This window comes from Agelaius tricolor, unplaced genomic scaffold, assembly GCF_023055355.1.
Source record: "Agelaius tricolor isolate 1412-34295 unplaced genomic scaffold, bAgeTri1.0.p SCAF_4, whole genome shotgun sequence".
Classification (NCBI taxonomy): Eukaryota; Metazoa; Chordata; class Aves; order Passeriformes; family Icteridae; genus Agelaius; species Agelaius tricolor.
The window spans coordinates 29,526,488-29,541,452 of NW_027269264.1; the positions used below are offsets into that span (position 1 = coordinate 29,526,488).

The 14,965-nt window shown below is 35.4% G+C and overlaps 1 protein-coding gene across 40 annotated transcripts in view; it reads left to right on the forward strand.

The window, feature by feature from the left end:
• PTPRD (protein tyrosine phosphatase receptor type D) overlaps positions 1–14,965 on the forward strand; it is a 1,154,223-nt gene that overhangs the window by 1,025,805 nt on the left and 113,453 nt on the right. For 20 of the 40 annotated variants that reach the window (XM_071425013.1, XM_071425049.1, XM_071425014.1 and 17 more), the window contains 6 exons: positions 3,129–3,262; positions 3,606–3,750; positions 7,025–7,330; positions 8,338–8,531; positions 10,402–10,428; positions 12,579–12,696. In XM_071425013.1, coding sequence (XP_071281114.1) covers positions 3,129–3,262; positions 3,606–3,750; positions 7,025–7,330; positions 8,338–8,531; positions 10,402–10,428; positions 12,579–12,696 — 924 coding nt within the window. The remainder of the gene's footprint in view (positions 1–3,128; positions 3,263–3,605; positions 3,751–7,024; positions 7,331–8,337; positions 8,532–10,401; positions 10,429–12,578; positions 12,697–14,965) is intronic. The other 20 variants (XM_071425041.1, XM_071425044.1, XM_071425042.1 and 17 more) reach the window with 4 other exon arrangements.

Consider the following 14,965-nt stretch of genomic DNA (forward strand, 5'->3'; position numbering starts at 1 on the left):
CCGGTAGAAAAGACTATATCAGCTTTTGAATAACTCCCCTACTATCAATGCACAGGTAACTTTTGTTAAGTGTTGTAGTCTCTATTTTACTTCGTTTAAATGCTAACAAGATGAGTTCAGTATTGAGAATCTTAGCTTCACACACTGATAATTTATCTCTTCACTGTGTTCTTTAGTCATTCAGAGAGGACCAGGTAGACTCTGTCTTTAAGACTAACTGACACGTTTATTTTATTCTCAGAGCTCCCACTATGTCAGTTAGAGATAATATTTGGAAAAAGTGATTTATGAATTTCTGACTATTTTTCAGATAACATACTATACTTTTTTAAAATCTGAAATGTATAGTAGTTAATTATTTTGAGTGCTGTGGTTCTTTGTTTGATACTGCAAACCTCAGGTATCTTCAGACTCATTAGAAGAGATTATTTCAGTTGTAGCAGAGACAGGGAGAACACAATGCACATATTATTTTGTATGTTACACAGGGCACTTTTTATTTTGTATGTTACCCATTTTATTTTTTAATTATATTCTATTAGGACTTGTTTTTCAAAAAATATGTATATTGTTTACAAAGCAAAAACTCTGGAGCACAGTAGGTCTTCAGTTGTAAGAGTTCCTCTGTAGAGTTTCATGCTTCTTTCAGAGAAATCAGAAGCATAAACTCTTGGTCCCTTTAGGTTCCCTACTGATTGTAAATTCTCTTGATCAATCTATTGTCCTTTGCAAAGCTGGTTTCATATTGAACTCATTGAGTTTTACTTTAGTACTGGGTTCATACCAGAGCTTATTGGCAATAAGGTGTGTTTAGTTTCTGTTATTTTGGTTTTGTTTTCTTTCTTCGTCATCTTCTCTTATCTGTTTGGAGCAATGCAGACTTCCTTATCACCTTTTTCTTCTGTCAGTGTTTACAGCATCAGAGTTGTCTAACTGTGGTTAAAAAATCCAAGGGGAGACTAAATTTTAAAGCAAGATATTATTTTGACAAACAGCATTTGGAAAAGTCCAATTAGCCATCAGCTTGTATTATAAAATGATTGAGAATTGCAGATCCAAGATGACAAAGGGTTTGGGTTTTTCTAAAAAGAATACTTGGAGAATGAGGGTCTTAAAACATGTAGAGAGTCAGGAAATACCCTTAGTTCTCCATCTGCTGCCATATTTATCATAACAGATGGTACCAGCTTTCATATGAGTCACTTGACTGATCATTTACTATTACTGCCTGGCTGTGTTCTACAATTCATGTATCCATACATTAAGCACAGATCATAGCATTACAGGACAATCAGGCTGGCAGGATGATTATCTGAGGAGGTGTCCAGCCACAGCCACTGCCCAGAGCAGGCTCAGCTCTGGGGTCAGACTGAGTTTCTTAGGGCTTCACCCACTTGATGTGTAAAACGTCCCAGGGCTGGTATGGTCCAACCTCCTTAGGCCTTGGCTGTGTTTCTGCATTTTCCTGAGCCTCACATGTTTTCAACTTGTGCCACTGCCTCTCACCTGCCACACTCTGTGAAGAGCCTGGCTACATCTCTTCCACTCCTTCTGTCACTGCTAGGAGTGCTGTTGAGAGCCATCCATTCTTCCAGCTGGACCATCGCCAGCACTGCAACCTGTCCTTGCAAAATTAGAATCTGTCACAAACACTTAGTTGATGTTTCCTCTAATGGCTCCCCATGCTTTGGGATCATTTCCTCTTTGCACTTTGCAGGACCCAGGCAGTGTTCTCTTTTTAGACCAGACACCTTTTAGAAAAACATCTAATTAGTCCTGTCCCTTTTTGTTCCTGTAAAAGAGTTGGTCTCCTTTTACTCTCTCTCACTCATTAATAAGGTCCACTCAGGAGCTGGAAGAATATGTACCTCATGTATAAAGGGTCTGTTTGTTGAAGGGTAGATATCAAATCTGCACCAGGTTATACAAGGGCAGTGTTCTCCTGAAATTGGTATTCTGTAGAAGTCTGGGGAAGATAAAAATGAATATACCAAATTATTTTAACAGTTAACTCTCTGAAGTTTTTAGGTCTTTTACTGTACTCAAAGAACATACTTGTAATGCTGTCTTAGAATTCTTCCCTGATAAATGTTTGTGAAACCATCATTATTGTCCCATCCTACTTCTTACACCTGTTCTCAGTGTGTTATAAGTGCATCTTTTTATTTTTCCCCTGAAAAAATGAGAGCATGTCATATTTTATTCTTGAACAGCTAGAAATGCTGTGGAAAACTTTCATGCCTTATCAATGGCACTATTAACTGGAAGTAATGTTTTAGAACTTGGGTGCCAAAACTATTGTACACAATCCAATGATATAGTTATGTTTTCCTGTCTTTTCATAGTCAACCTTATAATTTACTTCACATTTGAAGAAGTAAATTAGGATAATATTTAGTGTGGATAATTTGTGTGACCATTGCACAAGATACAGCAACAGAGAATATTATTGACTAGTGCAGTCAAAATTGCATTTTGCTTCTTGCAGTTAGAAAGTGTTGTTACTCTATTCTTAAATATACCAGTCATTAAAGGGTGGAAATACTTCACTTAATGAGAAATTAGCTGGATATCTCTTCACTAGGTTATAACTACTTCAGGTTAAACAAGTTGGGTTTTGTATGTGGGTATCATCTTCAAGATCAGGATGTGTTTACTATCTTTCATTTATGAGCTGAGAAAAAAAAAATGTAATGTCTGGAAATGCATGTAATAGTTTTAACACTTTATTCTAGACTATTTCAGCTAATCGTGTTGTATTAGCTTTTTCTCATACAGCACATATATATAGATGTATATATTTGCCATTTCACATATAGGTTATTAGATTGCTGGTATTCATCACCAGACATTTCTTCAATTACATTTCAGTTCTGTTTGCTTTATCTACACTGCAAAAGCATTTATTTGAAATCCTTGATAATTTTTAACAGGTGAATTAAATGTATCATTTTACTTTTTCTGTGCTTAGGTAATTTTGTTTCATAGTTCTGTGAATACATTTGTTTAAGTTCAGTAAGATAAATAAAATTGATATTGCATGCCATGTTTGGATAACATTTTAAAACATTTGAAAATATTGACATGTCCAAGTACATAATTGGCAACACTGCTCAACTTTTCTTTAGTGCCTGGCCAACCATTGAACTTCAAAGCAGAACCTGAGTCTGAAACGAGCATACTGCTTTCCTGGACACCTCCACGGTCTGATACCATTTCCAGCTATGAACTGGTTTACAAAGATGGGGAGCATGGGGAGGAAGTAAGTGGAAAGATTGTACATCTTTTAAGTCATCTTTAAGAAGTTGGACATAAAATACGGCAATGGTTTAAATTTCATATTTTAGTAACTTATTTTAGTAAGAAATGCCTTGATATTTAGGTTTGTTAAGCTCAGCAGTTAGCCTAGTGACAGACTTAAAGTGTGTAAACAGCAGAAAATGTTCGGTTTCAGTTTTGTTTAGTTTGGTTTTGTTCTGCTTTATTTTCTTGAATTTTATTTTTTCTCTGTGGTTTTATCCCAGAGTACAAAAGCATACAGGCAATATAGGGAAATCAGAGTCTCTGAATACTGACCAAGACATTCTCTTATTATCTGTGTTTAGCAACGGGTTTCCACTGAACCTACTACATCGTACCGCCTGCAAGGCTTAAGGCCAAACAGCCTGTACTTGTTCCGCCTAGCTGCACGGTCTCCTCAAGGCCTGGGTGCCTCAACAGCAGAAATCTCAGCCAGAACCATGCAGTCAAGTAGGTGTCTTTCCTTTAAATATTTATTCTCTTTGTTTCTATTAATCTCAGCAGCCCAGGTAGGCAGAAACAGAGAAAAAAGCAAAATATGATATTCATGTTGCTTGATACAGCAAAAGAGTGCTTAAAATATGAAGTTCTGAGGTGTGTCAACTTTATATATGAGTGGCTTTTACATAGTTTCAAAAAACAATCCAACTAAACCAGTGTTTAAGGAGGCAATATAAAGTTGGCATAATGAAATTTTATTTTATAATAAGGTGAAATGTGTAATGCAATAGGTGTACATTAATAAAAGTTCTTAACCAATAGAGTTCCACCTCCCTACTCTGCACACTTCCTAGGTTGTTTCTGCAGCATCTCCTTAAAGTGCAAAAATTTGTATCAAAAACGTGCAAAGAAGTGGATCAGGTTGAATATTTGAGACTATACCAGATATTTCTTACCAACTCTTCTGTAGTATCTTATTCTGATTTTGTTAAATTTTCTTAATCTAGGCTTTTTATGATGTTCAGTCATTTCCACCTTGAGAAAAATGATTTGGGATGTAAAAATTTGTCAGAGACTTGTATATTCATCTTAAAACATTTAAATTAAGACTTAACTAAAACAATCAGCTATGACATCCAGAAGGATTATTCTTGCCTGAGAAGTTAGGTTTTCCTGACAGTTTACATTACAGTGTGTCATTGAAAAACTTAGTACAATTCTATTTGAATTTGTTTTAAATTAAATTGCCTGTTCTTAAAGTAAGATAATTCAAAACAAAAACTTCAGTTTCTCAGTTGACATTAGTCTTTTTAATTTGCAGTCATGACAGGTGATTGCACTATCATTCCTTGTTAGTGTTATGTATTAATATCAATTAGTGTGACTGGAGCACAGTGCGGATCACCTTTAAGCAAAGCTAATTGTGTTTCCAAAGCATTTCTAAGGCACTTGGAATAAGCACAAAAAAACACATGTAACACAAGGTTAGTTTTAGATATAGTGGCAAGGCAATTTTTCAGTTTAGTAATTCAGAATGAATAATTTGATTAAGAAATAGGTATTTATTTATTCTGGGATCCATTTCAACTATTTAGAGTGGTCATTATCTTATATTGGGTGAAGATTGCTTAGACTGCCTACAAAACAAACATCTAGGAGCCAAGGCTATGTGTTCCTTATAATGAACATTGCCGTCTTCTCTTCTTGCATATAAGAATATATTATCTTTATCTCAGCCTCGTGTCTTCAGATAGTAGCAACATCCAGTTGATTTCAGTGGTCAGATCCACATTATTTGCTGCAAAGTTTACATTTGTTTTTTAAAAATGTGCAGTTAAGAAAAAATATATATGCATTAATAAAACTGGTTAAAGTAAGCCTTTAAATTAGCCTCAGTTACATAAGTGCAATATTTTGCATTTTCAGAGTATGATGGATTAAAAATTAATAAACTTCTGTGATTTTATTAGCAATATTCACCAGAATGTGCTGTTGCCTTTCATCTTTGTATCAGTGGGAGATGCTGCAGGGATTTATTTCTTTTTTGTAAGACCCTTAAGGGACATTCTGCATGTGTTTCACTTCCTGCACAAGTTAATGGTAGAAGGGGATCCATTTCTTTTGAGTAGCTGATTACTGAATTAGTCTATAAAAATAACCCAAAATGTGTTAATTCTCATCTGCTCTTCCCTCCACCTCCTCTACTTAATTGAAATTCTAGTAAATTCCCTCCTATCTTTCCTTTGGCGGTGCAGTGTACCATACTGAGTAAAAAGCCATTGATCCCTATAGAAAGAACTGTAGGGAATCAAAGGATACATGTGTAAATGCAGTCGGTCACAGCAGGGTCCTAGGCCTTCTCTGTTGTTTTAATTTTGTTTGATGTGACTATTATAAGTACGTATAAGTATCCGTTTGTTTCTTTTATCCCTTAAGAAACTGAAAGAAAAGGTGGAGAGGGGGATATAAAGGGGAAAAAAGATCTTGCACACAAAATTTATGTTTTTCTTACAAGACAGGAGGCAGAAATAGGAAAGGAGTTCACATCCCCTCCTTCTGCTAGTGAGTTTGAATTATGGCTCCTTTTTTGGTGCTCTGAATGATCTGTTAGTAAGCATAGATTTTGGTAAGTCAAAGTGCATTTAAGCAGATAAATGCATACCTAACTTTCAGTACTAGATTTGCTTCACTGAAAGCGGTGGAATGACATGCATGCTTAGATGCTCTGAAGCTTGGGGAAGGTAAATACGCTAACATACTCCTTTGAGAACAAATGAGTGAAGGTGAGCATTTCTGCTCTGGAAGACTGGTGATGCTGACAGGAGATCAGTCAGAAACTCACATTCTGAAGTGTCAAGCTTGTAAACTCACTTTGTAAAATGAATACCTGCTTTCTTTACATGTTGTTTGGGGTAGATTTTTTTCTTTTCTGTAGAAATAATATACATTACTGGTAGGATTAATTCTTTGCTAGCAAAGGTGTCTCCAAGAGGAGTTAAAAAAATAAAACTGACAGCTGATCTAGGGTAAGTACAAGTTACAGTCAGAATCAACAAGCCTGTCACTTTTTCCTGGTAGGTAAATCTTTGACTAAGACTTTCCTCATCTTCTATGGACTGCATGCTCATAGTATGTTTGCTACAATAAATGTTTCAGTAAATGCTTTCAATTTGAATGTAATTTATGGTTGAACTTGTATCAGGCAGACTCATTAAAAAAATCAAAAAAAGTAGTAATTTGTTTATGAGAGTGGAAAGGCTGCAAAAATGGCAACCTATGGAGCAATTTCTAGCAATTATTGCAAGTTTTCAGGAGTTCTTTTAAAGATTTTCTGTCTTAAGGAAAGTAAAGCCACTTGAAGGGGATGTCAAAATTTGTAAGTAAATACATGTCACATTTTATTTAAATTGTTATAGCTTGCACTAATTGCAAGGATTGTAAAGATAGATCAGTAGTCATAGAGGTATCACGTTTTTGTTTTATTTCAAGAAGAATTTTAATTACAGGTAGGTAATATTATTTTGAGGCTTCATTTTCATATATTTCCCCTACATCCTTTTTCACCATTTAGTTCACCTGTTCATTTTCAGTTTCTTCATGTTAATAAGCCAAGGTGCATATGATTATCTGACGTTCTGCTGTTTTGAGTTTCTACTTTTTTTGTTTAATTATTATTTTCATTTGGTTCTCTTTTATTTATTTTTATTTTTTTCTTTTTGTTCATTTTTTTCAATCACTTCTATCCTTCCACTCAAATCCTCCTTTAACCCACTACTGAAATTAGAGCCATCAGCTCCTCCTCAAGACATTAGTTGCACAAGCCCCAGCTCCACTAGCATTTTGGTAAGTTGGAAACCTCCACCGGTGGAAAAACAGAATGGCATTATCACTGCATACTCCATCAAGTACATTGGAATTGATGGAGAAGATGTCAAGCCCCATGAAATTTTGGGAATTTCCTCGGACAGTACCCAGTACCTTTTGGAACAGCTGGAAAAGTGGACTGAGTACCGGATCTCTGTGACTGCTCACACTGATGTTGGACCTGGCCCAGAGAGCTTAGCAGTATTGATTCGGACAGATGAAGATGGTATGTTGCCTCCACTACATCAGTTTGCACCTCTATGACCCTGTCATCTGCTGTCTTTTGTATAGGCTAACAGTAATTTTTTCTGCTCCTCTTTTTTTTTTTTTTCCCCAAATATAACCAGATATTTTCACCCTTTGAGCTTTTTATTCAAAGACTGTTCTTTCTACACCATTTTTCTATTTGGTATTTTTGTATTTTTTTAATCAGAAAATTTTTTTGCAAGTGACATGAATCTGCTGCTCCTTTGAGCCCACACGTATCCTTCTTGCTCCTCCTTTAATGAAAAATAACTCCTAGGGAAAATCTTCCTGCCTTTTCCTTGATTTTACAGTCATTGCCATTTTTAAACAGTTATGTATATAAACTTTTTTTTCAGGTCTTGGTTTTTTGGTTGTTTGTTTTTGGTTTTTTTTTAGCTGCTTTCTTCTTCCATATTGTCCTTTTTGATTTGAGGGTTTTTTTGGATTGTGGTTTTTTTTGTTGTTTTTTTTTTGGTTTTATTTTTTGATCTTGGAAAACTGATGCTCCACACATTTTCTTTTCTTCCATTCTTGAAAGTGACAGAAGACAGCCTTGTAATCAGCCTCCTTTTTATCCTGAGGAAAATAACAAACCGAAATAAAACATAGAACTTGACAAACAAAAAAAAGGGCAACTTTTTTTTTAATCTTTTGTGGTTTTGTTATTATTATAGTATTATTATTTCGATGATTAAAATCTCTCTTTGTACTATAATGCTTTGAATCTCAAAGCATCTTCCTTGGCTTTTGTACATTTTTACATGTTTTTCTATTTCTCTAATACTCCTTTTTCTTCCATTTTTTGCATCAGTCATGTTTTTTGATCTTTTCACTGAAAGGTAGAGCAGATTTGTTGAGCATCTTCATTTGCTGAATGATTTGTATTCTTCAAAGACAAATAGTGAGTCTGCCCTTTCTTAAAAAAAGCGACAGGCATGGGTGGGACAGGTGGCTGTAATTCTCTTCTGTCCAATGATGTTGTTCCAGTTCCTAGTGGTCCTCCTCGCAAAGTCGAGGTGGAGGCTGTCAACTCCACTGCTGTTAAAGTGTCGTGGCGCTCGCCTGTGCCCAATAAGCAGCACGGCCAGATACGAGGCTACCAGGTGCACTACGTGAGGATGGAGAACGGAGAGCCAAAGGGCCAGCCCATGCTGAAAGACATCATGCTGGCGGATGCACAGGTAACTGGGACACTCCCTTCTTTCCTGGGTCACAGCCAAAACATTTCGTGTACCTAAGAGTTGCCTTTTGTTGTTGGGGGTCTTTTTTCTTTCTATTGAACAGTCTACCAGCTAGCGTTTTCTGTGTGTATTTCCAAAACTTTTTTTTCAGAACACTTGCATTTAAGGGTTCTTGGGCCAAAACAAGGCACTTTCTTCTCTGTTGATCTGCAACTAAATGCTAGGCTATGTCATTGTTCTGATTCCATTAAACCTTAAGAGACTTAATGTGTACTCTGAAGTTCTAAAGCATCAGGGTGATCTGATCCAGAGTTAGTGTAGTAAACTGTGCATGGCCTGATCCACCCATCTCCTATTTCAGTGTTTCAGTGGAGAGCCTAGGATCAGTAGAAACACACAGTGTTATTACAGTGTTTCTCTGATTACCTAGAGAATCTCTCTTTCTCTCCAGTATGCACCTTACTACACAGTTCATGATAAATTAATGTTCTTAATGTAACTTCAGAAACCACTGAGGTGTTATACTTCCCATTATTCATATCAGGAGCTTCAATAAAATGAGGAACTTAGTTTGAATAGGTATATGGTTATTTATATTGCAAAATTTCCCATCTGTTGTAGAAATGAGAATATGACATAATGAAAACATCCAGTTTAAAAAGCTTCTCAAACTAGGATTTTACTGATTGAGTTATACCAGTTATACTCTGTAAAACTTAAGATTTACAAAGCTCCTGACACTGAAGGGGTCATCCTATGGGAAACTATTATGCATTATGTGTCTCACTGCTAGCTCACAATTTGTGACTGGATTGACTGGAAATAAAAATAAATTAACCTAAATCAAAGAGTAAAATCTGTTTTGTAAGCATTTTACATGAGTAAACAAATAGGAGGTTGCCTTTTTTTTCTTCTTCAGTTTTGGCTCTGAATTTCAGATTTGCAGAGACCTCTTTGGAGAATAGGTCTCCTACACCTGCATTTTGCTCACGACCCTAATTGCAAAATACTGTGTCTGTTTCTGGAGGACTTTGCTGTCAGTACTTACTTTCTTATTATGGAAAACATGGTGTTCTTACAGACAAAGAGACAAAGATGAAAGTAGATCAGGAAGTGGGAAGGGAAAGAACACGCTAGTGTGCTTTGGTTTTCTTCTTCTTTTCACAAATTTTTGCTTTCAGCCTCTCTTTGGTCGGGGATTAAAATGATTTTAAACACTAGAAGGTCATTAATTGGAGACTAGATGAGATATTACAGTCCAAATATCATAAAGGCAAAAGTTTTATTTCTTCTTTTGTCAAGTATGGCTTTGACCAGCCCGCTTGCCACTGTTTCAGGAATGATAGACAACTCCTTTCTCTTCCCACCACTCCTTCCTGCCTGCAGTGCTTCTGTGATACATGTGAACAAGGCTAGTGCAGGTCTGAAGACCTTGATGGTAAAATACCTGTGTGGTTTCAAAACTTAATGCATTGAATTAGTTTAGGAAATGGAAGTATATAGCCTGGTAACTTGTTTAAATAAACCAAGTAGCCTTTAATTCTTCCTTGGTAACTTTCAATAAAAAACTATTATGAAATAGTACTACATGGTACAAGAGAATTCATTACTTCTTTTATTTGTCAGTAAAAGAGAAGTAGCTGGATTTTAGGGAAAACAGAAATGGAATTAAAATGGAATTAAAAATGCCTGGTCGGATTTCATTAACCAAATTTCATGTGATTCTACATGGATAATTTGTACTGTACATGACTTTTTCAGACGTCTTTCATATTCATTTTACTATAAAGAAGAAAACTTTATCTCAACCAGGCTACAAATCTCCTTATTTCTTTTGTTTTTCCTTTCAACTTCCTTTACTGTAAATTAGTGGGAATATGATGATACTACTGAACATGTAAGTACTTTTTGACTGGGCAGAAAAACATTGTGTGTTTTGGTTGAGATTTTTTTGTTTGTTTGTTTGCTTGTAGCACTGTATGGTTTTGTTTTCGGTTATGGGGTTTTTTGGGTGCTTTCTTTGGGTTTGTTTTTTTTTTGTTGTTTTGCAGGGTGCTTTTTTGACATTTGCACAAATGCATGTTCCTAACATGAAGGATTTTCTCTCATGACACTTTTTTTCTTTGTTGTTTTGTTTTGTTGTTTGTTTGGTTTTTTTTTACCCCAGGGAGAGTAGGGTTACTGTTGCTTGCCTGTTCTGGGGTTTAGCATGATGCCAAAATGTACAGCACTGATTTGTGTTTTCATCTCTTTGATGGCTGTCACCAAATTTGCCTCACAATTTCTTCTTTACAAGGTGATAGAAAAATAAAACAGAGGTGGTTCAGAGTTACATACCAATAGTTGTATTTTTCTGTATTCATTTTAATTTTTTTTTTTGTGTAACTGAAAGTAGAAGTCAGTTGTGCTTTGTTTTGTATAAAATAAATACATGCTATCAGGAAAGCCAGACGCTCTGCAGTGTTTATGCCTAAGTAATAATGTTTGCTGTATCCAAACAACACTTTCAAACATTACATACAGCCATAGCTCTTACACCGTGAAGTACTGGTTGTTTTAGATGAAACTAATGGCTTCATAAATCTTTCTGTTTGTGGTTTTGCTGTGGGTTTTTTTGCCTTTTGCAGTTTAATTTTGGTAGTACCAGGTGCGGTTTTCTTATGAAAGATATGAAGTCTTACTAATTTTGGTCTTACAGTTCAATTAAATTCTGAGATAGAGTCTAAGAAGTTGATCTTTTGATAGTAGATTTTTATATGTTGTTTCATTCTATTGTTTGGGTTTTTTGTTTTTTTTTTACTTGAGCTATTTTGCCCACTCATTCTGATCATTACTTAATTATTTCTATATTGCTAATAACTGACTGTAAATACAATGCTGAATTCTAATCACATATTTACTAAGCTCTTATCCACTATCTTGAAAAATCCATATACTATGAATAGTCTGGCCCATGATTTTTATGTTAACTTTTCATGGTTGTTGCATCTGAGGGATGTGTGATTGCACATTTGCTATTTATTTAGGTGTATAAATACACCATCCCTCTGGCAGCATTGAAATATGGTGCAAGTTCATTCAGCCATATGAAAATGCAAAGGAGTAGTCCAGTGGTTACTGGACTACTGAAAGCTGGAGACTCCAGGCCCATCAGTTACCTCCAAATACTGTCCTTTTATACTTACATATAAGATTTATTTATATTAAGAGTGTCAAAACTTACTTCTCTTGCAGTCCCTGTAGCAGGACATAAGTTTAGTACATTTCTCATACACCATTCAGCATCTTCTGTGTGCATATACGTGTGTGCACACACACATATGAAAAGATACAGCCTTGCTCTCATATATACAGTTTGATGTTGCTGTTACTTTGCTCTAGCTAAGGAGATACTTGTTTTGTAGCTGCTGTCATCTGAGGGGCATCAGATCTATCCCCTGACCAGATTTTTAGTGGTGTTTTACATAGTTCTTTTAGAGCTGAAGGGCTAGTTGTTTCGGAAGTCCTTTCAGGTGTTGAGCAGCGCAGTCCACCCAGTGACACAGGTTGCAGTGAAAGTGTTATGGAAGTAACAATGCTTTTTGTTCAGCTAAACCATCATTACTTAAAAAGTGTGCATGTAAATGCACACATTTTTCTTACTAGGCATTTTAGAACTATGCCTGTGATATCCTGTTAATGATTAGGTTAAACTGAGTTTCTCATTTCTGCATGTGCATGTGTTTCACAATGTCAGTAGTATTCCTCAGGCAAGGTATTTCAGAAGACTTTTTTCACTGTTCACACCACTAAGCCTTTGGCCTTTTGCTTTAAACTACCTGAGGTATACTGTTTGGATGTATGCTGTCCTTTATTGCTTAAGTGAGTGAAGTGTTTTGCATTATCAAGTATTTCACACAGTACAGGCTGTTGGTGCACTCACATGCTTGCTATTACTGCCAATAGCTCAAAAGTGTAATATAAATGGGTTTCTAAAGGATTCTGCATTCTCCTGGCAAACAATCTATTTTAAATTAATTGTTCTTATTTTATTTTCTTTCATCTTAGGAAATGATAATTTCAGGGCTTCAGCCTGAAACCACATACTCTTTCACTGTGACAGCCTATACAACTAAAGGTGACGGAGCACGCAGCAAACCCAAACTTGTATCTACTACTGGTGCAGGTAATACTTATACACAAATTGAGCTCTAAATGAATCCTTTGCTTTTTCTGCTACTGTTTTGTTCTTACTGTTTGAAAATCTCCTGTTGTGTGAAAAGTGTTTCTAGGACATAGGATTTTCTGTTTCAGTATTTGGACCTTCATTTATTTAGATAAAAATAGAGCAGTGACTCCCGTTATCCCTTTCTTAGTTCCTGATGAGGTCACTTTATAGTTTTTAGTAGCTCTTCCACTAAAATTGGTGTCTTCTTTGAGAGGAAAAAATAGAAATTTTTCCTTAGCTCAGAAGGATATTTGAAAAACTTGTAAAGGGCTTTCATGATGTTCATGAAAGTAGCAGCACTGCTGCCTGTTAGTAAAAACATTGAAAGAACCCATCTGTATGATATTCACAACTTATCTCAGAAGAATGTAATTATTAAAGCAGAGAATTGGAAAACAGAATGAAACTCCATCCTGTGAAACCCTGAAGCCCATATTGATTCAGGGGTAATTTTAGGGACACACTGGGGCAAAATTCATTCTGCCACTGCGTTCAGTCTGTGTTTGATCTCAGATGGTATCAAAGGTTGGATATCCTGACTGCATAACCAATAGAGCAGTTAGCGCAGATGGGATGAACCAAACTGCTTTTATATGAGGAACAATTTTATTTTTTTTTTACTATATCTCTGTGGCACAGCTTAACCCAGGTTTAGTGTCATGCTTACCTACAGATGTTCACAATCTGTAGGTATTGTGTTCATTTTCAGGGTTTTGTAGTGTAGCCATTAAAGATATTCTATTACAGTCACATACAGCACCATTACAAGTTCTCTGAATAACAATGTATTGTTTATGCTAATAGATAAAATTCAAAAGGTATATATATTTGTATTTATAGTGATTGATTCAATTTTTAAAACAATCACTGAATGCAGGACACATCTTGTATTAATATCAAAACCATCTATAACCCTTTCTTGTTAGATTCCTTGGAAAAATCTCAGTCTTGGTGGCTAGATGCACAGTGCTTCATTTCAGGTCTTAGAATACATTCTAGTCATTACTCTTGGCTATTGCTGAAACATACTCTCTAGCTTCTTATCTTTCCTGAATTTTCATACTCTGAGAAAAAAGGTGATATCTATTTCTGTCATGTACTGGAACTTGATTTAAGAAAAAAAGGCCCTTGATCCATTACTCTTTTTTAAAGCTCAATTCCCAGTTTAATCAGTTACATAAATTCCCAGTTTAACACAGTTATATAAATTGAGATTTTATTAGTTCCTAGACATAAACATAGGTTATGGAAATATGCTTGAAAAACTTAAAGTTTCACTGCATTTAATCCTTATTGACTGTTCATGTATCATGCTACCAAGAACTCTGGTGCTTCTACTTAAAAAAGACAGAACAAATCCTATGTCCCATATGAACTTGATTGAAGAGCAATGGAGAATCAGAGGCATGTCTATAAATGTAATTCATATTGCACTGTTCTTGTCATTTGCTTAAACCTGTGAACAATTGATTTTTGTTCTTGGGATTAAAGCTAGTTATCATTCTGCTCCTTCATACATTCCAGATTGTATGAAATCTCTTCACTTTGTGTTACAGCTTGCTGTGTTTGAGCTGTTTTTGTAAGAAAAATTTGTATGCATATTTTTGCAAAATGAGACATTGACTAGAGTCAGTACCAAGAGCTTCCTTCTCACTTTCTGTGAGAATGCATCACACAAGGGAAGGAATGATGCGTTAACATCAAAGGGCTGTAGGTCTGTGATGCAGTCTCCTATTCACTTTCAGTATCCATTTTTTTTCCTAGAAAGGTGCTACTGGAATACTACAATAAAGAAAATGAAGGATCTGCTTTCTAGTCTAACTTCTAAAGTTTGAATGAGATTGATTGAGATTATATCCATAAAAGATATGAAAGGAGAATAGATATTTGAACTTTTACTAGAGAAGCTATCTGTAAAGTATTCTGTGAGACAATAACTAACTCTTCAACTGTCCAGTTAGTGATACAAAAGTATAATTTACATTTTTAGGCAGGAAAGATTCACCAAGTAAGCCTATAGTATGGTAACTCAATTATTAGTGTAGTCACTGAACACAGCTGATATTTTTATTCAAGAGTTTGTTTTTAGTCTTATGTGCAATTTCCTTTTCTCACTGTTAAAGTCAGATGGAACAAAAACTGTTACTGAACATTTCTAAATCAAAGCACTTACTAGATTACTTGGAGCAGAAATTAAAAAATGTATGATTAACAAGACCTTGATAAA